Source organism: Oncorhynchus gorbuscha, linkage group LG08, assembly GCF_021184085.1.
Source record: "Oncorhynchus gorbuscha isolate QuinsamMale2020 ecotype Even-year linkage group LG08, OgorEven_v1.0, whole genome shotgun sequence".
NCBI lineage: Eukaryota > Metazoa > Chordata > Actinopteri > Salmoniformes > Salmonidae > Oncorhynchus > Oncorhynchus gorbuscha.
The window spans coordinates 10852738-10874874 of NC_060180.1; the positions used below are offsets into that span (position 1 = coordinate 10852738).

General features: G+C 40.9%; 1 protein-coding gene across 2 annotated transcripts in view; it reads left to right on the forward strand.

Annotated features, from left to right (window-relative positions):
- The window catches only part of LOC124041182 (pro-neuregulin-3, membrane-bound isoform-like), a 448412-nt gene that overhangs the window by 420299 nt on the left and 5976 nt on the right, over positions 1-22137 (forward strand). For both annotated transcript variants that reach the window (XM_046358455.1, XM_046358456.1), the window contains exons 7-8: positions 8729-8844; positions 13620-13805. In XM_046358455.1, the coding sequence (XP_046214411.1) occupies positions 8729-8844; positions 13620-13805 (302 nt within the window). The remainder of the gene's footprint in view (positions 1-8728; positions 8845-13619; positions 13806-22137) is intronic.

The window sequence follows — 22137 nt, forward strand, 5'->3', positions numbered from 1 at the left end:
CTCCCCAAGGTCAACACCAATTTGGCCACCTTTCCTTCCAGTTCTCTGCTGCCAATGACTGAAACAAATTGCAAAAATCACTGATGTTGGAGACTTATATCTCCCTCACTAACTTTAAGCGTCACCTGTCAGAGCAGCTTACCGATCTCTGCAGCTGTACACAGCCCATCTGTAAATAGTCCATCCAACCAACTACCTACCTCATCCCCATATTTGTTTTTGTTTTCTGCCCTTTTGCGCACCAGTATTTCTACTTGCACATCCTCATCTGCACATATATCACTCCAGTGTAATTTGCTAAACTGTAATTACTTCGCCACTATTGGCCTGTTTATTGCCTTACCTCCTTACTTCATTTGCACACACTGTATACACATTTTTATATTGTGTTATCGACTGTACATTAGTTTTACCCATGTGTAACTCTGTGGTGTTTTTGTTGCACTGCTTTGCTTTATCTTGGCCAGGTCGCAGTTGTACTGGCCTACCTGGTTAAATAAAGGTGAAATATATTTTTTTTAAAGCAATACTACTATGTAAAACATCAATACTACTTATTTATCTGAGAGGGAGGCGGATATATAACATTTAGCAAAAAACATGTTTATTTGTCTCTCTGAAATGAAACCATCACGTGAAAGATTTTAAACAAATACATGTCTTTCATTGAACAAACGCATGCCATGGTTACATAGTGGGTGGAAAAACATACTTATCTCTCTCAAAATGTCTTTAATCATTAACCGCCAATTCAGCAACATTTCTGAAAATGGATATATAGCATTTTGAAATGAAATTCTTCATATGTAGCCTTAGAAATAAGGTTAATGAAGTCAATAACTTGTGTACATCAGATAACATTCATATATTGACCATCTCTGAGACTCACTTAGATATTTCCTTTGATGATACAGTAGTAGCAATACAGGGATATAACGTATATAGACAAGACAGGAATGCCTATGGGGGAGGTGTTGCTATATACTGTATATTCAGAGCCATATTCCTGTAAAGCTTGGAGAGGATCTCATGTCAAATGTTGTTGACGTGCTGTGGTTGTAGGTTCACCTGCCTCATCTCAAGCCTATTATTGTGAGTGTTGCAATAGGCTACCTAGTGCTAACGGTCAATATCTGGATAATATGTTGGAAATGCTTAACAATCTATGTGATGTTAACATAGAGCTTTATTTTCTGGGCGACCTAAATATAGACACATTTTCATCAACCTGTCCGCTCAAGAGGAAGCTTCTCAATGTAACCAGTGCCTGTATTCTGGTTCAGGTTATTACACGACCAGGATGTTTACAAACACTACAGGAACCATGTCATCTATGTGTATTTTTATGTTTGTTCTAAAGCTGTATCCACACCCATTGGCTGTAGGGGCCATAATATATAGTGGCTAAATTCAGAAAAGGCAAAGTTCCAAATGCTGGCCTAAAATAGTGTATAAGAGATCATACATAACATTTCATAACGATTCCTATGTTGAAGCATATGTGTTTGATGTGTAATGAGGAGCACTTGATGCTGCACTTGATGCATTTATTGAAATACATTAAGAAACTGACTGTTAAAAATGTTAAGGCTCCATGGATTGATGAGGCATTGGAAAACTATGGTTGTGAGAGATTAAGCAAAAGGAGTGGCTAATAAATCTGGCTGCACATCTGACTGGCTGATTTACTGCAAATTGAGAAATTAAGGGGCTAATCTGAACAAAAAGAAGAAGAAACTGCATTATGGAACTAAAATAAATAATATAAAGTATGATTGAAAAAAATCAGTGGAATACTTTAAATGAAATTATGGGCAGAAAGACTAATTCAACTCCATATTTCATTGAATCAGAAGGCTCATTCATTAAAAAAATGTTTGATATTGGCAATTATTTTAATGACTATTTCATTGGCAAAGTGGACAAATTTAGAAATTAAATGCCAACAATAATCTGTGAGCCATGATAATCATGAATAAAATACCTAATAAGGAAAGATAAACATTGCAATTTTGAATTATGTAAAGTAAGTGTGGGAAGGGTGGGGAAATTGTTGTTCATCAATAATGAGAAACCACCTCATATTGACAACTTAGATGGAAAGCTACTGAGGATGGTATATTGCCACTCCTGTTTGTCATATCTTTAATTTGAGCCTGGAGAAAAGTGATTGTCCTCAGACCTGGAGTGAAGCTAAAGTCATTCCACTACCCAAGAATGGTAAAGTGCCCTTTACTTGTTCTAACAGCCGACCAATCAGCTTCACTGACGGCTCTTAGCAAACTTCTGGAGACAATGGTGTTTGACCGGATACAATGCTATTTCTCTGTGAATAAACTAACGACATACAGTACTTTCAGCATGCTTATAGAGAAGGGCACGTATATGCATGTACTGCACTGACACAAATGATCGATTATTGGCTGAAAGAAATTGATAATAAGAAGATTGTGGGAGCCGTATTGTTAGACTTCAGTGTAGCCCTTGATAATATTGACCATAATCTGTTATTGACAAAACATATGTGTTATGGCTTTACGTCCTCTGCCATATCATGGCTATCTATCCAATAGAACAGAGGCTGTTATTTAATGGAAACTTCTCTATTGTAAAACATGTCAAGTGTAGAGACTAAACTTCTTGGTGTCAACTTAGACTGTAAATTGTTGCTTTAAAAACAAATAAAACAACACTTTATAGCATAATGCCTCACCCCTATCTGACCTAATGACCTCTTAGGCACATGTATATGTACTGATGTGTGGGTAATTGTCAGCAATGGGTGTAACTGTCAGTAGGACCTTTTTTTCTGTTATTAAATTTGTGAAGTTCAAAATCAAACGAAATTAAATCAAATTGTATTTGTCACAATCACCGAATACAACAGGTTTAGACCTTACAGTGAAATGCTTACTTACAGGCCCGTAACCAACAATGCAGTTAAAAAATATACGAATAAGAATAAGAAATAAAAGGAACAAGTAGTTAAACAGCAGCAGTAAAATAACAATAGCGAGACGATATACAGGAAGTACAGGTACAGTCAATGTGCGGAGGCACCGAAGTTCAGTCCTTGACCTGTTCTTGTCTATTGATGTTCTGTATTTTTTTTCACCTTTATTTAACCAGGTAGGCAAGTTGAGAACAAGTTCTCATTTACAATGGAGACCTGGCCAAGATAAAGCAAAGCATTTCGACAGATACAACGACACAGAGTTACACATGGAGTAAAACAAACATACAGTCAATAATACAGTATAAACAAGTCTATATACGATGTGAGCAAATGAGGTGAGAAGGTACCTGGCGGCAAAGTAAATACAATATAGCAAGTAAAACATTGCATATTATGTCATGTTTTATGTTTTGCATGGAACCCAGGAAGAGTAACTTCTGCTTGGGGATCTGAATAAAATACTACCTGGAAAAGTACAAATAAAGGTTATGATAAGGGAATAGTCTACACTACCATTGTCAAAAAGGTGCTCCATGAGTGAAATCCCCAGTTTGGAAGGACAACAACGTGGTAGATGGTTACACAGCCTGCAAGCACGGAAGTCTATTTGTTTTTGATAATGCAGTTAATTATCAGTTAATTATTACATTAATTCAAAGGCACTCCATCTCAGTGCAAGAGGCGTCACTGCAGTCCCTGGTTCAAATCCAGGCTGCATCACATCTGGCTGTGATCTGGAGTCCAATAGGGCGGCACACAATTGGCCCAGCGTCGTCCGGGTTTGGCCGGGGTAGGTACGTCTTTGTAAATAAGAATGTGTTCTTAACTGACTTGCCTAGTTAAATAAAGGTCAAATAAATCAATAAAAAAAAATATATACTGTATATACAGGTAAGGAGAATAGTAATAATAGACTAATGAAAATAATTACAAATCAAGTGTATTACTCTGGAGTCATAAAAACAATTAAATACATTTATGTAATATGACATGTAACGGTTCGGCTCTCGGAACAATTCCAAGCGGTGGGTCTGTCCTGATGTCGAGTATCGGGTGGGGCTCGGAATTGATGTGGCGAGCGTGAAGTGGGTGTGGCTTGCAGGACTGTAGTACACACATGTAGTACACACATATCTTGTTACAGAATCCTGGTATTACTATGTTGATTTTGGATTAAACTCGATACTATTGTCATTTGATTTAAAGGTCCAATGCAGCCGTTTTTATCTAAATATCAATATGAAGTACCTTACTGTGATTGTTTTCCATTAAAATGGTCAAAAAGACACAAGAATAACTTATTAACAAAGAGCAATTTCTCAAGCAATAATTTTGCTAGGACTGTCTGGGATTGGTCTGCCTGGGGAGGGGGAAACTGAAAGCTTGCTTTTATTGGCAGAGAGGTTTGGAACTCTCTTTCTTATTGGTCTATTAACTAATTTACCGCCTGGTGATGTCACAAGACAGGGCAAAACTCCATCCCACCAAAGCAGGCGGTAATTTCAGTCGGTCTTTTCGAACAGCTCCTACACTAAAAGGGCATTATCATCTTTTTCACAATTTTGCAGTATTATTACAACCGCATAGTGTGAACATGTATATATACATAAAACACAGGGAAGTCACATTTTTGACTGCACTGCGCCTTTAATAACAGAATATGGCTGTTCTGTTGTCAATGTATCTTTCTAGACGGTTTTATTTCCTCTGGAGTCTATTGGGAACTTATGCTAATGCATGCTATTTGTTTCTTTTGTGCCTACCCACACATATATTGATATAGATTTTTATCTGCAAGCTATCGGTTACCAGGATTTCACAACATGGATGCCTGCGCTGGGGGGTGGGTGGTGGAGTAAATGATAGTATCACACACACACACACACACACACACCTCTACTCCCTTCAACCCCCTACTCATTGTCAAATGATACAATTGCTCTAGCGTCTCGCAGTCTGTTTATAAATCAATTGTGACCAAGGCTGCCCTTTTCTTCCTATCTGCAGCAGCACTTTGTGGAGGTGCTATGCTTCATGATGGCTCACCCCTCGCTTCATGATGGCTCATCCCTCGCTTCGTGATGGCTCATCCCTCGCTTCGTGATGGCTCATCCCTCGCTTCATGATGGCTCATCCCTCGCTTCGTGATGGCTCATCCCTCGCTTCATGATGGCTCATCCCTCGCTTCGTGATGGCTCATCCCTCGCTTCATGATGGCTCATCCCTCGCTTCATGATGGCTCACCCCTCAGGCTACAGTATTCTGCTAGGGGAAGAAAATAAATGGTCCAGACGACACCTTCGCACAATACAAGTCCTAAATGCTGGTTCTAATCTGGGTGGTGTGCAGATGAAACCCGCAGGCGGATGGTGGCCCTATCTCTCCTAGATTAAAACATCCATTACACTAACACGCTCCCCGCTGTGCCATAACAGCCACAGCCGCGACATCAACATGCAGGCCTCACCACATATATTACGGGTTGCATAACCCCTCTCTTATTGAGATGAATACCTGGGTTGATTTCATGAAGCAGTGTTAAGGTATTTGGCTCTGTGCAAAGATTCTGATAGGTTCTGAAAAGGAGCAAAGCTTCTGATTGGTTCTTAAAAGAAGCAAAGCTAGTGGACTGACTGCAGCACACATCTGCTGCCTATTTTGTCAATTGGATGAGTTCTAAAGAAAAGCATATTGGTATTGGGCGAGCAGTCTTGTGTATAGGCTGTCCTAATTTTGATCTGAAGACCAAAGGTTTAACAGTATATTTGTTGTGAGTATCCTGTCCTGTATTTGTGGGTTTTCAGTCAGGATGCATAACAAATTAACTTTAACTTTATGACCCTAGACTTTGCTTCAGTTACATCACACATATAGACATTATTCAATTCTGCATCATCAGGAATTAGTTAGTAATGCCATCCATCCAGTGTTAATTGATCCTTCTCCTGTGTGATTTATTCCACCCTCAGTCAAGTTTACGTCACATTCCGTACCCCCGTGCAACAGCTAACTTTACATCTTTTTTTCACATCTGGGAATAATTAATTAATGTTCTCTGCCAGGCTAAATATTAATTAGCAATTTGCTTAACATCTACATGGTGGAGTGTGTCAAGACGTTTCATCCCGCAAGCACTTGATGACAGAGCAGGATACAGGAAGCTGAGTGATGAGTGACAGGGCGACAGAGTGGCAGCTTAAAAAGAGGTGCAGTGTTGTTGTGGATGGCTGGTGGAAGTCTGGAAGTCCTGTTTTGGAGGATTACTGGGGAGGTGAAGCGTGTCTGCTGCCATGTCTGGATCTCTTTTAAAAGCTTTAAAACCATGAGTTTCTCTCTCTCTTTTTCCGAAGCAGACATTCTGCAACTCTTCCTTGTGTTAGTTTTAATACCCCGAAGCTCTTTCTATTTTGCTGTCTTGTACTTGAAATAAGAAATATCATAGTCCCATTGTGTGAGAGCATGTCACATTTTCTCATGCATCCTCATGTCTTTTCTCCCTATCTAGTCTCTAGATTTCTGACAGTAATTGAAATGATATAACACTTTATTAGCATCAACTTGAAAATAAATATTTTGCTAAAGTGTACAACAAAACATTCATTAGACATGATCCATTCAAAATCACATTTGAATTATAGTAACCTTTTCAATCTGGTGGCATTCATTAAATGTGTGTATTTGAAAGCCATACCTCCTTGTTAATGCTACGATGAATGTATCAGCATTGATTGGTTACCAGGTAGAAGTCAAGGATCCATATGAGTCCATGGTCCAAGTATACAAAAGTAAGATCAGCTCAGGACGAGGAACAGACTGCAAGAGTCTAGCTAATAAGCTCACTATCCTGTTTCACTTAGTCAGGACTGATGCTGTTTCACTATCAAAAGGACAAAGTCAGCCCTGGCAGCAGTGGATAGGAAGAGGGTAGACAGGGAGAGGGCACAGTAGTAGGCACCGTGGATGGACAGGAAGAGGGCACAGTATTAGGAACCATAGATGTCATGTAAAAAGAATGAGAAAGCCATAGAATATCTGCAAGAAATTATTGAAGGTCACTTTCTTGCTGTTCAGAAACTGTTTTGAAAGGGTCCTTGAAGTCAAGAAACTTCAAGTGCTCTCTTTAATAGTGACTTTAGTAGACCTACATGTTACAGGTCTCTCATGTTGGTCATGCCAATGTGCACACTGGAGATTTTAAAACCCCTATGCCCTGTCTAAGCCGGGTGTGGGGGTTCTACTAAGCTAACGTATGGAATTGTTTTAGGAAAGGTCAGACCAAGGATCATTAAGTTATTTGATTTGGAACCTGAAACATTGAATTTGGGCTTACTGCTATTATCCCATACAAGCATTGAATAAAAGATTCACTACATGGAAAAACAGATGATCCCCCCCCAAAAAAGCTAAAGGAAGTTTGTTCTTAATTGTCCATCCTATATCTGAGAGATATAAGAAAGATCAGGATGTTTTTTTTTAAAGTCTTTACACATATTTAACTGCTCATTTTTGGCACTAAACTATCTCCATATCTACTTCCATAAATGTGTTTAACTGGTACCAGGGGACCTTCAGACGAGTCTTGTGAGGCTTGTGGGCGTCTTTCCATAGAGGGGACATAATAATTTGGACGCTACAGACGTTTTTGTGAGAAGACGGATTTTTGGGATGTCTCACGACCTGACAAAGACTGCTCTAGCGCTGCCACCTTTCACTGCAGATGCAGAAGCACGACAGAATGGGAAGCACGGCAGAATGGGAAGCACGACAGAATGGGGTGGACTGATATCACTAGTTTAAACTGACAGATTTTGATTAGACTCTAGTGGGTTAAAAGATGGTTCAGAGGCATATGTAGTCTAAACATTAAGGACTCATCCAGTTCTCGGTTGAAACAACTCCAATAGCTTTCTCTGTCATTCTTGATAGTCCTGTCTGCATGTACTGTTAAATGAGCTTGCCAACAAGTTAACCTGGTTGGATGCATGAGTGCATCTATTTAACCCTGATTCTTACACCCATATTGGCACCATTTATGTTTGAACTAGTAATATTTCAATTGTGTCAGCGAATTCATTATTGCAACTTTATTATCTGTAATGGCTTGCAGTGTGAGGAATTACCTTTAAATGATGCTTACGCTCCAGGCTTTGGACAACAACAGTAAAATCTGAGAAATGACTTAATATCATTTATCTTGGATTAATGCATGGTTCCTGGTGTAGTGCTGCACATGCCATTGTGGATTGTGGTACCAGAAACTTCCTAGGGTTAATCCGCTGTCTGTCCGAGAATAGTGTCCAATTATACTGACTCTGCTCCTCTACACCAATCCTTTATCAACTATCTGCACTCCTCTGAGATGAATAGCTCTACTTCTCCTTCACATCCTCTTCCGTTCTCACTCATTGACACAGTAAAATGGAAGGAGGAGTGGATAGACAAAGAGCAGGAAGGCCGTTGAAATTCCTGTCATCATTCTTCTCTTGTCATGCAACAGTCTACCTCACGCTGTGGAGCTCAAAGGGTGAAGGTGTGTGAGCATACTGAGTCGTGTATACAAGTAATATTCATCTTTAGATGTGACTCCAAAGGAACATGACCATTCCATACTGAAAATGTGTGCTTTAGCTATCTGCGTAGTTAAAACTTAATTGTATTGTATGCATAAACATGCAATAGTATCTGTATAATCGATATGTTCCGTATAATATGATCCGTGTTATAGGTTATAACCTGCACATAAGTACATTTACATCTTTGTTGATTTTTCAGTATTGTAAGAGGTCCTCCCAGCCACATGAGGGAGCTGTCTGGGAGTCCAGATTTGCCCAGTGCAACGCCACCCCTACCAACAACTCCAGAGGTCCAGGCAGAGAAAAAAATTACAGGTATGATTTCCTCACATAGAACTCAGTTGCCTGAATGATGAACACTTCTCTGTGGAAGTTCAATGTCCCTTGCAGTAATTCATTGAGACTCAGTGAAGAGAGAAATTGAATTAACCACATTACCGCGCAGCCTAAGATTATTTTAGATTTATTGAACGCTTTAAACAAAGAATGAGACTAATTACAATTGGCGATAAACATGTTAATGTGCATATCTGTAACCGGGCTGAACATGCCAGTGAAGAGTCAGAGATCTGACTCCAACCACATGCCATGTTCTTTAAGAGCCAATTCTGTATTACAATGAGTTCATTTCCACATTGTAGAATACTGTGCTAATGGAAAGCTCTGTTGTGGCTTAACTCTTTATACTACATTAGCATCCTGGAAGAATACATACTGTATATACTGTGGGCTATAGATGTATAACTCTGTGGACTTACATTATCTGAAAGCCCATATGATTCAAATGTGATTCTATGTGATTTTTTATGTGATTCTAAGTCGTGATTCTATGGGGCTTTTATGGCAACAGCCTTGGCATGTGAATCCCATGTAATGGAACAGCGAGAGCCATCTCTGGGAACAACTAGTCCTTCGCATTACAATGAAGTCCAATCACAGTCAAGCTGATCTCTCTCACTCAGAAACCCGATATCCATCATTAACTTCTCAGTGGTATTCCCTGCTTTCGTATTCCACTTGTATTCAGTGAGCTGCATGCGAGCTGGGACCCAAGGAATGCTATTGACTTCACATGATTTCAGGAGTAGAGAAACCACACTCACTCATATAGCATTGTGAATTTCCCCAGCCACCTACCTGCCTGCATAATTACAAGCGCATTATGGTGGCTATAGAGATACCCCTTTCCTTGTCAGAGTGTGTGTGTGTGTGTGTGTGTGTGTGTGTGTGTGTGTGTGTGTGTGTGTGTGTGTGTGTGTGTGTGTGTGTGTGTGTGTGTGTGTGTGTGTGTGCGTGCGTGTGTGTGTGTGTGTGTGTGTGTGTGTGTGTGTGTGTTGCGCCAGTGTTTGTTTGTTGGGATTACAGATAACCAAATCCTTTTGTGTCTGTTTGGCTTAATCCACACCCGCCTTCTTTCTTAAATGTTAAGCTCCAACAACAATTTGATTCCCCCTCTGGTTTTGTTGGTGGCTGGATTGTAATTTGTTTGCTTACAGTCCTTGCCCTTGCCATAAGTGATGCCTATAGGATCATGTCAGTTTGTATGAATGCACTTATGCTGGTTTAGGGAGGATTTGGATCAAGTTTTCAGCAAATTAAAGTGAAGATATGTTTCCAAAATAGCTTGAAACTTGACAAGCTCTTGAGTGGATTTTGTGTCGAGGGAACCCTTGAACTGTAGTTACCATGGTGCTCTAGAAGCAGCCTTAGTGGAAAGCGCCTGTAAATGTTTTGTTACGTTTAAGTGTTTTTAATTCTGGGTTTTTGTATCACCTGTTTTTTTCTGAACTTTGAGTTTTATTGCATATTTCTGGTGGTTTTGAACCACAGATTTGCAGATAGACTGGCAGGTCATTTTTTGTTGTTGGCTTTGCTGATTGTTTTTGTTGGAGTGATGCATCTGAACAATGCACCAGCTTTTTTGTTTCACCTGGCTGCTGGTTCCTGATCTTTTGAAAACATAGATTGAAGAGTCACCTGAAGCTTGAGAGGAGAGGAATTGGAGTGCTGGGGTAGAGGGCTCATCATGAGAATGACTAGCTACTACTCTGAACTGTGTGTGGTGAGCATTCTGGCGCCCTGGTATGCTGAGACATCACCTGCGTGAATGCCATACATTGTGAAGGAGGTCCAGCAACTACATGACAGGCTGGTATCCAGAGTAGCCCTGTACAAGATCATCACCAGACTCTTCATCAACCATCTCCCTGACCACCTTCCTCTGATCAAGCCATGAACTGTCCCTCTCCATCTTGGAGGATGCATGCACTCAAAGACTTGGCCTCTATTGTTTGAGATGGCTAACTATAGCTATGCTACTCATGACGATGTATTGGTTGATCTCACTAACCATAGCTAGGCTACTCATGATGTTACATAGGTTGCTTGTTTTTTTGCTTTTGAAGTGCTATAGAAATGTAATAAATGACTGTTATCATTATTATTGGCCATCGCTTTGTTCTATCCCCACAACTTTGGCAGCTGGTTAGTTACAAGACTTATCTAGCATCAAATCAAATAGTCTTCACTTGTCTATAAGCATTTCATGTATACTGGGGTTAAACGATCAATAAAGATATGATCTGGCACACAGAGAGAAGTTTTCAAAGTCCTCACTGCACATGACTAATCAATGACTTCCCACCCCAAACCCCAATCATGTCAACACACTGCAGAAACGCGGAAACTCACACTGCAGCAAGAAACAGGAGATGTGTTAGCAGAGGGACACAAAGGTTGTATGACAGGGGAAACTCAAGTTTAATTGACTGGAGAAATGGCACGATTCCTTTTCTCCTAGATGGATTGGCAATCAGCCACACTTGTCCAATAGCCTGTCTTTAGCAGTTTATGTGGTCCCTCTGTGTAGCGAGCGCCTTGTAACTATGTGATGTTCAATTTACTGTTCAAGTTGTTCATTTTCTGGATGGGGAACTCCTGGTGGTACATCTTCTCATTCACAGCCATGTGATGGCTCACAACAGAGGGTAGCACCTCATTTGGATAGTCCCAAGTAGATGGTTTGTAGATGTTCAGTAGATGTGCAGTAGATGTTCAAAAAACTGTCAACAACATTTCAACTAACTATCCACTAACCCGAGCCCTAAACCTGACATTAACCCTTATCCTAACCCTAACCTTAACCCTTATCCTAACCCTAACATTAACCCCTATTCTAACCCTAAGCCTAAACCTAACATTAACCCTTATTCTAACCCTAGCCCTAAACCTAACATTAACCCTTATCCTAACCCTAACCTTAACCCTTATCCTAAGGTGGCCTCGTGGTTAGAGCATTGGGCCAGTCACCGGATATCGATTAAGGCAACCCCCCGCACCTCTCTGATTCAGAGGGGTTGGGTTAAATGCGGAAGACACATGTCAGTTGAAGGCGTTCAGTTGTACAACTGACGAGGTATCAACCCTAACCGTAACCGTAACCTTAGAAAGCATTTGCTTATCAATAGATACTGTGTTGACAGTGGCGATTTTAGCATGTAAATCGTGGTGAGGCAAACTCAAAACAAAACAATTAGATGCATTCCAGCAAAGCCACTACACAACTAAACACTAAACAATACATTAATTGCACTATAACAGTGACAAGCAGTGCCCACAAACTGTTAGAGACTACATAAACCTGTCCCAACAGCAGAGCTTTCTTTTAAGTACAATGGAGTGAATCCTTACCTGGCTATCAGTGGAGCCTTGAGTGGCAGCGAAACAATTAATTCAGCCTCATTTACTGCCTTTATTTAAAAAACATAGCTGATATGGCTGACCATATCTTCCTGGCATATTACATCATTTATGCAGCAGCATACAAGGCATTTTGGACTCACCTTGTGGCGCGGGGGTGGTCCTTCATTGGCAAATTTTGTCATCAAAAAAAGAGAAATATTTACAATTCCGAGTTGGGATGACAGTTCAAAACGTATTTTCCCAGTCAGAGTGTGTTTATTCCCCACTTCCCAGTTGCAATGCTTGCGGTTAGCCACCGTCACCGATTCCTTCCAAACAACTCATTGTCGAATTAGCGATTTCCCACTTGTTGTGTAATGCTTAATTCCAATGGCCGATGAGCACCGATACAATTTATCTTCATTATTTATCTTCATATTACAAGGATTAAAAAGGATTTGCCAGTAGATTGTCTACTTGATTTATGATGATGCCTGCAAGCTAAGAGTCCAATCAAAGTGTCACGGCCGTTGAATGAAGAGGACCAGGGTGCAGCGTGGTGTGCGTACATATTCTTTTTATTAGAAAAGACACCGAACAAAACAATAAACACTACAAAACTAACCGTGAAGCGAAAGGCTATGTGCCATAAACAAAGTTAACTTCCCACAAAGACAGGTGGGAAAGGGCTACCTAAGTATGGTTCTCAATCAGAGACAACGATAGACAGCTGTCCCTGATTGAGAACCATACCCGGCCAAAACATAGAAATACAAATAATCTATTCAAATAATAACATAGAATACCCACCCCAAATCACACCCTGACCAAACCAAATAGAGACATAAAAAGGATATTTAAGGTCAGGGCATGACACAAAGCTAATGTAGCTATAACAAAATTTGACGTAATTTTATCTGTGGCCAATGACCTTGAGCTTTCTTGGAAGGGCACTTCTAATCTAAGTCTATGGCAGGACCCAAAGGGCTCACATTCTTGATGTCTACCCTTACTAAAGGCAGGGGACGTAGTGTCCCCATGAGTGACAGAACACTGAGCCAATAACGGTGCAATGCTCCTATCTTCTGCTGGCTTGCCCCACCACCACAGAAAGCACTGAGCTAGGCTGAAACACCTGCATTTTGGAGCTGCCTGTTTGTATGTGGCTTTACTAACTCAATGATATAAATATATATATTTTTTTTAAATTGTGTGACATACTGTATGTGACACTTTTTGGGGGGGTATGGTCGCTCACAACAGGTGGAACCATAGATGACGTGTCACCTCTGTGTGTTGATAGTATGACCGTCTGTAGAGCATCTATTTGGGATTATCTAAATAATGTGTCACCAAATCGGAAAATCGAATAATCCACTTTTGATCCCTTTCCCTGTGGTTGATTTCAGAAGCGGCTCCCTGTCTCACAGTCCAGACCAGAGAAGTAGAGCCACCCATTGGTCAGTACCGCGTAGAACTCTGCCTATACCCAGGGGAAGACTAAATCCAAATGGAGGATCCAAACATTCTGGCCCCGCCTACCAACACCTCCAGGAGTTGGAGTCATCTGAGAGAGAGATTGAGTCATTGAGAGGGTAAGTTACACTGTCGGTTTGTCAGAGACATTAGTACTGACTACATCTCAATTGTCATTCAACTTACAGTAGCAGTAATAGTGAAAATGTGGACATCGTGTCCTTCACCTTGAATACTACTTCTGCAAACTCAGAATGAATGTGTTGGTAAAGTTCAAATCAAATCATCAAATCAAATTTGATTTGTCACATACACGTGTTTAGCAGATGTTATTGCGCTAAATGCTTGTGGTTCTAGTTCTGACAGCGCAGTAATATCTAACATGTAATCTAACCATTTCACAACAAATACCTAATACACACAAATCTAAGGAATGGAATGAAGAATATATAAATAAATGGATGAGCAATGTCAGAGTGGTATAGACTTGGATACAGAAGATAGTATAGAATACAGTATATACATACGAGAAGAGTAATGCAAGATATGTAAACATTATTAAAGTGACATTATTAAAGTGACTCGTGTTCAATTTATTAAAGTTGCAAATTATTTCAAGTCTGTGTATGTAGGCAGCAGCCTCTCTGTGCTAGTGATGGCTATTTAACAGTCTGATGGCCTTGAGATAGAAGCTGTTTTTCAGGTAGTTTATCCCCGGTGATGTGTCGTGCAGACCGCACCACCCTCTGGAGAGCCCTGCTGTTGTGGGCGGTGCAGTTGCCATACCAGGTGCTGATACAGCCCAACAGGATGCTCTCAATTGTATTTTAGGTGACAAGCCACATTTCTTTAGCCTCCTGAGGTTGAAGAGGCGCTATTGCGCCTTCTTCACCACACTGTCTGTGTGGGTGGACCATTTCAGGCTGTCAGTGATATGTATGCCGAGGAACTTCAAACTTTCCACCTTTTCCACTGATGTCCCGTCGATGTGGATAGGGGGGTGCTCCCTCTGCTGTGTCCCGAAGACCATGACCATCTCCTATGTTTTGTTGACATTGAGTGAGAGGTTATTTTCCTGACACCACTCCCAGAGCCCTCACCTCCTCCCTGTAGGCTGACTCGTTGTTGTTGGTAATCAAGCCTACTACTGTTGTGTCGTCTGCAAACTTCATGATTGAGTTGGAGGAGTGCATGGCCATGCAGTCATGGGTGAACAGGGAGTACAGGAGGGGGCTGAGCACGCACCCTTGTGGGGCCCTAGTGTTGAGGATCAGCGAAGTGGAGATATTGTTTCCTATATACACCACCCGGGGGCGGCTCGTCAGGGAGTCCAGGCCCAATTGCACAGGGCAGGGTTCAGACCCAAAGTCTCAAGCTTAATGATGAGCTTAGAGGATACTATGGTGTTGAATGCTGAGCTATAGTCAATTAACACCATTCTTGCATAGGTATTCCTCTTGTCCAAATGGGATAGGGCAGTGTGCAGTGTGATGGCGAGTATATCGTCTGTGGGCGAATTGGGATGGTAAGCAAATTGAAGTGGGTCTAGTGTGACAGGTAATGTGGAGGTGATCCTTGACTAGTCTCCCAAAGCACTTCATGATGGCAGAAGTGAGTGCTACGGGGCGATAGTCATTTAGTTGTTACCTTTTGCATTCTTGGGTACAGGAACAATGGTGGCCATCTTGAAGCATGTGGGGACAGCAGACTGGGATAGGGAGTGATTGAATATGTCTGTAAACACACCATCCAGCTGGTATGTGCTTGCTCTGAGGACGCGGCTAGGGATGCCGTCTGGGCCGGCAGCTTGCGAGGGTTAACAAGTTTGTCCCCCAATAAGTTTTCCAAACGTAAAAGATTAAACAACGCTGTTTGACATAGTAACATATCACAGGAAAACAGATTTTACACAATCCCACACTCCCAGAGTTTAGGTACTTATACATTCAGACTGTTTCTGTTTGCTGCAGTGGTTTCGGGGTCATTATTCTCTAACAGAGAGAGTGCACTGCAATGTCCGTTTTGAAGACGAGGAATGCTGCATAATGAGCCCAGCCTATCCCAGGCTCCTAACCCAGGCACCTAACCCAGGCTCTTATCCCAGGCACCTAACCCAGGCTCTTATCCCAGGCTACCATCCCAGGCTCTTATCCAATGTGCCTACCCCAGGCTCCTAACCCAGGCTCTTGTCCCAGGCGCCTATCCCAGGCTACCATCCAAGGCTCTTATCCCAGGCTCATATCCCAGGCTGTGTGGCCCTTCTGTCTGCCTCTGTCATCACACCTCTGACATCTTTCATCTCTGATTTATGGGTCCACCTGTAATCTTTAAACAAGAGTCACTCTCTCCAAATCCCACAGGGCGACGTCTGCTTTCTCTCCTCCACTTGCTTTAGCTCTCTCTCTCTCTCTCTCTCTCTCTCTCTCTCTCTCTCTCTCTCTCTCTCTCTCTCTCTCTCTCTCTCTCTCTCTCTCTCTCTCTCTAATTATAGAACTGGTTGTTTGGATGCTGATTGATTGATAGCAGAGCCTACATGTAGGCCGTCAAATTTATAAACTTAATCTCTTCTGGAAAAATGTGTCCAGACAAAATATTTCCATATGCTGCTAGGCTAGCATTTGATTTGCAATGGTTGGGGTTTGCAAACCTTGCTGTCTGCCTCTCAGACCTGTGGAACAATGTTGCAGTTTTTTTTGCAATCTCCACTGTGCATGCATATGAATGTGAAGAGAATAACAGCTTCTCTGAGCTAGGCGGATTAATTTATCATGCTCATTATAATCGATATATTCAATGAAATGTCAATAGAAACAAAGGTAAAACAAACATAGTTTTCTGTCTGTTGCAAATAGAATGGATATAATTAGCAACCAGCCCATTTGGCTAGCAATTTCAGAACTAACAACTGGCTTTTGTCCGGACTATATTGTATGGTGGAAGGATCAAATAAAACAAAATTACTCAATATAATAACGTTTTTTATGAAAACTTGTCATTCATCTTTTTTGTATATGTTGGCAACCATTTTATAAAGCAATAAGGCCTTCGAACCCGGGAATCATTGAGAATTGGCTTCACCTTGGGCTTAAGAACAGCCCTTAGTCCAGAGTCATCACACAATAATTTGAGTTCTCATGCCTTATTGCTTAAATAAAGCCCCAGAACGTGGAATGCTGCTGCCTCGGCAAAGCTTTAGACTTAATTTCAAGAGGAGAAATTTCAGAGGCAGAATTTTTTTAGAAGTGAAAAAAGAAAGGCTCACTGCACTCTAGTTTTTACTCCTTCGCTTTGTTTTTCACTGTGCTGAGCAAAGATAAAAAATGAGGTTATGTTATGATCTCCAGTAAAATGGCGTGAGCTCAAATGGAGTGCTTGGCCTGTCGGGGGTGGATTGTATTTTTAATGACGGTCCTACGCTGCCCTTCCTCTCTCTTAGTTTGTCAGTGCGTGACGGGTGAAGGGATTCAGTGGGAAGCTGAACAGCAAGACCTTGAAACCAGGCAGGACTCACTGAAAAAGACAAACTCTGTGGGGACTCAACCAATAAAGATATCACTATCATTGCCAATGAAATAGATAGTGTTATACTGATAGACTTTGAAATGTCATAACAGCATAGCAGGAACTTTTACAAAGAGGGCAGTGCTTTAGACATGTGGATAAGGTCAGTCGTGTTACAGGGAATGTTCCAGTCAACTAATTGGTTGATGTTGTAAATTCTTAGAAAAGAAGGTGCCTAAAAGGGTGTCCGCATAGGAGAACTATTTATTTTTGCAGGAAAAATCATTTTGTTTGGTTCTACATGGAACCCATAGGTTTCTACCTGAAACCAAAAGGGATTATCCTATGGGGACAGTGGAAGAACCCTTTTGGAACCCCTTATTCAAAGAATATAAGTCTGTCCTGTACTCTACAACTCTAGGTGCAAACCACTGTCAGGTGCTTGTAGAATAAGCAATAACAGGTGAACGGCCTAACTTTGCTGACATACCAGAAGCTAGACATAGCCTCCAGCTGGCCCTGAAGGCAGGAGCACATGATTAGTTGAAAAGACTGACTGACCTATTTACAGATTTACAGACAACCAGCACATAGAGAGAGAATCCCCATTCCAGTGAGTTGCCATGGAGACACTGCGGTAAAGGGTGACATGAGAGAACACAATGAGCTAGAGCGTGTGTGAGAGAAAAAAAAGAGGCAGAGAGGGAGGTAGAGAGAGAGAAGAGAGAGAGGAGGAATGTAGAAACTACCTGTTTTGCATACAACAGTAAAAACAAATCAGTAAGAAGTGCTGTCCCTCTCATTCCGTGCCTGTCAGAAAAACTTGCTGTTATCTCTCCAGAAAGGCTTAGGCCTACACCAACACAGAACTCCACTTGTGTTCTATTGCAACCAGTATTTTTAGATACACCTGTCAGATTTCTCAAGGCTTTCTCCAATGCACAGAGGTATAATTGAATTATGAAAATGCCTGTCTGTCATTGCAGTGAAAGTGTTGCAGACAGTGTATGGAGATACAGTACTTCTGCATAAATCTGGTATCAAAGTACCTGCCTGAGATGTAACTTGGCTCCTTACTACAAGGTCACTATTACTGTAATGATTCCACTGACAAGGTCACTATTACTTTAATTAATTCCTCTAACAAGGTCACTATTATTGTAATTGATTCCTCTGACAAGGTCATTATTACTGTAATTGATTCCTCTGACAAGGCCACTATTACTTTAATTGATTCCTCTGACAAGGTCACTATCCCTGTAATTGATACCTCTGACAAGGTCACTATCCCTGTAATTGATACCTCTGACAAGGTCACTATCCCTGTAATTGATACCTCTGACAAGGTCAATACCATAAGGAAGCATTGATGGTGGACCTTGACTGTTCTGGCCCCACCAGACTGGATCGTAAGTCCCTCACCCTCCTCTGGTCTATAACATTCTAATAGACTACTCTGTCTATCTTTAATGGGCTCCTAATTATTCAGGATATTACCCCTGAATGAACCAGCCAATAGTCTGTTCAAGAATTCTCTGGAATGTTCTTGTCTGACAGGAATGGTCCAATCCTGACCCTGCTTTGCTGCACCCACCAGCTTTCTCAGCTGGAATAGCGTGTTCATTCATCAGATCAATTTGGAAAATGATCACTACTATCCCAGGTTCTGACTCTGGATAAGAGCGTTTGCTAAATGACAAAAATCTAAATGTTCGATGTCTACTGTCCCAGTGTCTTTGTCATTTACATTCATAAAACAATAATGAAACATTACAGTATTATCTAAACATTCATAAAATCCATATATACATTTGAAGACCGGAAGTTTACATACACCTTAGCAAAATACATTTAGACTTAGTGTTTCACTGACAATTCCTGACAGAAAATCCTAATAAAAATTCCCTGTTTTAGGTCAGTTAGGACCACCACTGTGCTGCCATCCTGTTAGAAGGTAACAGATTATTTTATTACAATGGTAAATTGGATTTTCATTGTGTTCAATGGTGTTATTTGCCCCCTAGTGGCGTTTTCTGGTACTTAGAGAGACGACGCAAACAGGAAGTACAGAATTTGTTTTGCACGCATAGAGCAGCTACAAACAACGCTACGTTGCAGGTCTTTCAATGTAGTTATTTCTTGTCACGCTTCAGCCTTGGAAAAATATTTGTTTGTAAGTTCGATTCAAGCATTTAGCTAATGATGATAATCTTGTTATTGATAGAGTTGCTTACATATTAATGTTGGTTGCATTTACTCACAAATTGCAATGCCTTTAATGTATGTCGTTAGCTGTATTACTTTGCTCATGCGTCATGCAAACGAATTGTAAAATATACAATACTGTAGTTTTGTTACTGTTTCTAGTGTAATATGCTTTGTTATTCTACATAGATGGTTATACATTATTAGAGTAATGAAAGGAGCAATTACCATATGGTTAACAATTAGCTATATGGTTTGGCATCATGCCAGATGCATGGTACCTTAGCGCGTGCTCTGTATTTATGCAACTTCAAATGTTTAATGTACAGCTACAGTATGTCGGTGTGAATTGAACACTAAAGTATATTCTTTTCTGTATTTTGCAGTTTCACAACATAAACATTTTCAATATGTTCATTCAAGAAAAGTCACGCCTTGGGAGTTTTATTGAAGACGTAGTTGTTAGCTATCTGTCTAGTTTTGCATGGGAACGCAACTCAAGGGCAAAATAACCACTTTATTTTAAGAATGTGAAATGTCAGAATAGTAGTAGAGAGAACACATTTATTTATTTAATCACATTCCCAATAGGTCAGAAGATTACATACACTCAATTAATTTTTGGTAGCATTGCCTTTAAATTGTTTAACTTGGGTCAAATGTTTTGGGTAGCCTTCCACAAGTTTCCCACAATAAGTTGGGTGAATTTTGGCCCATTCCTCCTGACAGAGCTGGTGTAACTGAGTCAGGTTTGTAGGCCTCCTTGCTCACGCACGCTTTTTCAGTTCTGCCCACACATTTTCTATGGGATTGAGGTCAGAGCGTTGTGATGGCCACTTCAATACCTTGACTTTTTTGTCCTTAAGCCATTTTGCCACAACTTTGTAAGTATGCTTGGGGCCATTGTCCATTTGGAAGACCCATTTGCAACCAAGCTTTAACTTCCTGACGGATGTCTTGAGATGTTGCTTCATATATTATATTTTCATTCCTCATGACGCCATCTATTTAGTGAAGTGCACCAGTTCCTCCTGCAGCAAAGGTCTTGGATGACTTCTTTTGACTTTCACATGGTGACAAGCAAAGACGCATTGAAAGGTTTTGCCTTGAAATAGATCTACAGGTACACCTCCAATTGACTCAAATGATGTCAATTATCAGAAGCTTCTATAACCATGGCATCGTTTTCTGGAATTTTCCAAGCTGTTTAAAGGCACAGTCAACTTAGTGTATGTAAACTTCTGACCCACTGGAATTGCGATACAGTGAAATAGAAGTGAAATAATCTGTCTGTAAACAATTACTTGTCATGCACAAAGTAGATATCCTAACCGACTGGCCAAAACTGTTGACAAGAAATTTGTGGAGTGGTTGAAAAACACGTTTTAAGGACTCCAACCTAAGTTTTAAGGACTCCAACCCAAGTTTTAAGGACTCCAACCCAAGTCTTAAGGACTCCAACCTAAGTGTATGTAAACTTCCAACTTCAACTGTAGATATCTACATAAATCAATGTAGATAATTAAAATACAAAGTACAATCATGTACAGTGCCTTCGGAAAGTATTCAGACCTCTTGACTTTTTCCACATTTGTTACGTTACAGCCTTATTCTAAAAGGGATTAAATAAAAAAAATCCTCAGCAAGCTACTTACAATACCCCATAATGACAAAGTGAAAACAGGTTTTTAGACATTTTAGCAAATGTATTAAAAATAAAAATTCCTTTTTTATATAAGTATTCAGACCTTTTGCTATGAGACTCGAAATTGAGCTCAGGTGCATCCTTTTTCCATTGATCATCCTTGAGATGTTTCTACAACTTGATTTGAGTCCACTTGCGGTAAATTCAATTGATTGGACATGATTTGGAAAGGCACACGCCTGTCTATGTAAGGTCCCACAGTTGACAGTGCATGTCAGATCAAAAACCAAACCATGATGTCGAGACAGGATTGTGTCGAGGCACAGATCTGGGGAAGGGTACCAAAACATTTCTGCAGCATTGAAGGTCCCCAAGAATACAGTGGCCTCCATCATTCTTACATGAAAGAAGTTTGGAACCACCAAGACTCTTCTTAGAGCTGGCCGCCCGGCCAAACTGAGCAATCAGGGTGAGAAAGGTATTGGTTAGGGAGGTGACCAAGAACCCGATGGTCACTCTGACAGAGCTTTAGAGTTCCTCTGTAGAGATGGGAGAACCTTCCAGAAAGACAACCATCTCTGCAGCACTCCACCAAGACTGCTGAGTGACCAGACGGAAGCCACTCCTCAGTAAAAGGCATATGACAGCCAGCTTGGAGTTGCCAAAAGGCACCTAAAGACTCTCAGATCATGAGAGACAAGATTCTATGGTCTGATGAAACTCTTTGGCCTGAATGCCAAGCTTCACGTCTGGAGGAAACATGGCACCTGAAATATGGTGGTGGCAGCATCATGCTGTGGGGATGTTTTTCAGTGGCAGAGACATGGAGACTAGTCAGAATCGAGGCAAAGATGAACGGAGAAAGTACTGAGAAATTCTAGATGAAAACCTGCTCCAGAGTGCTCAGGACCTCAGACTGGGGCAAAGGTTCACCTCCCACCAGGACAACAACTCTAAACACACAGCCAAGACAGAGCAGGAGTGGCTATGTGACAAGTCTCTGAATGTCCTTGAGTCACACAGCCAGAGCCCAGACCTGAACCCAATCGAACATCTCTGGAGAGACCTGAAAATAGCTGTGAAGCAACGCTCCCTGTTCA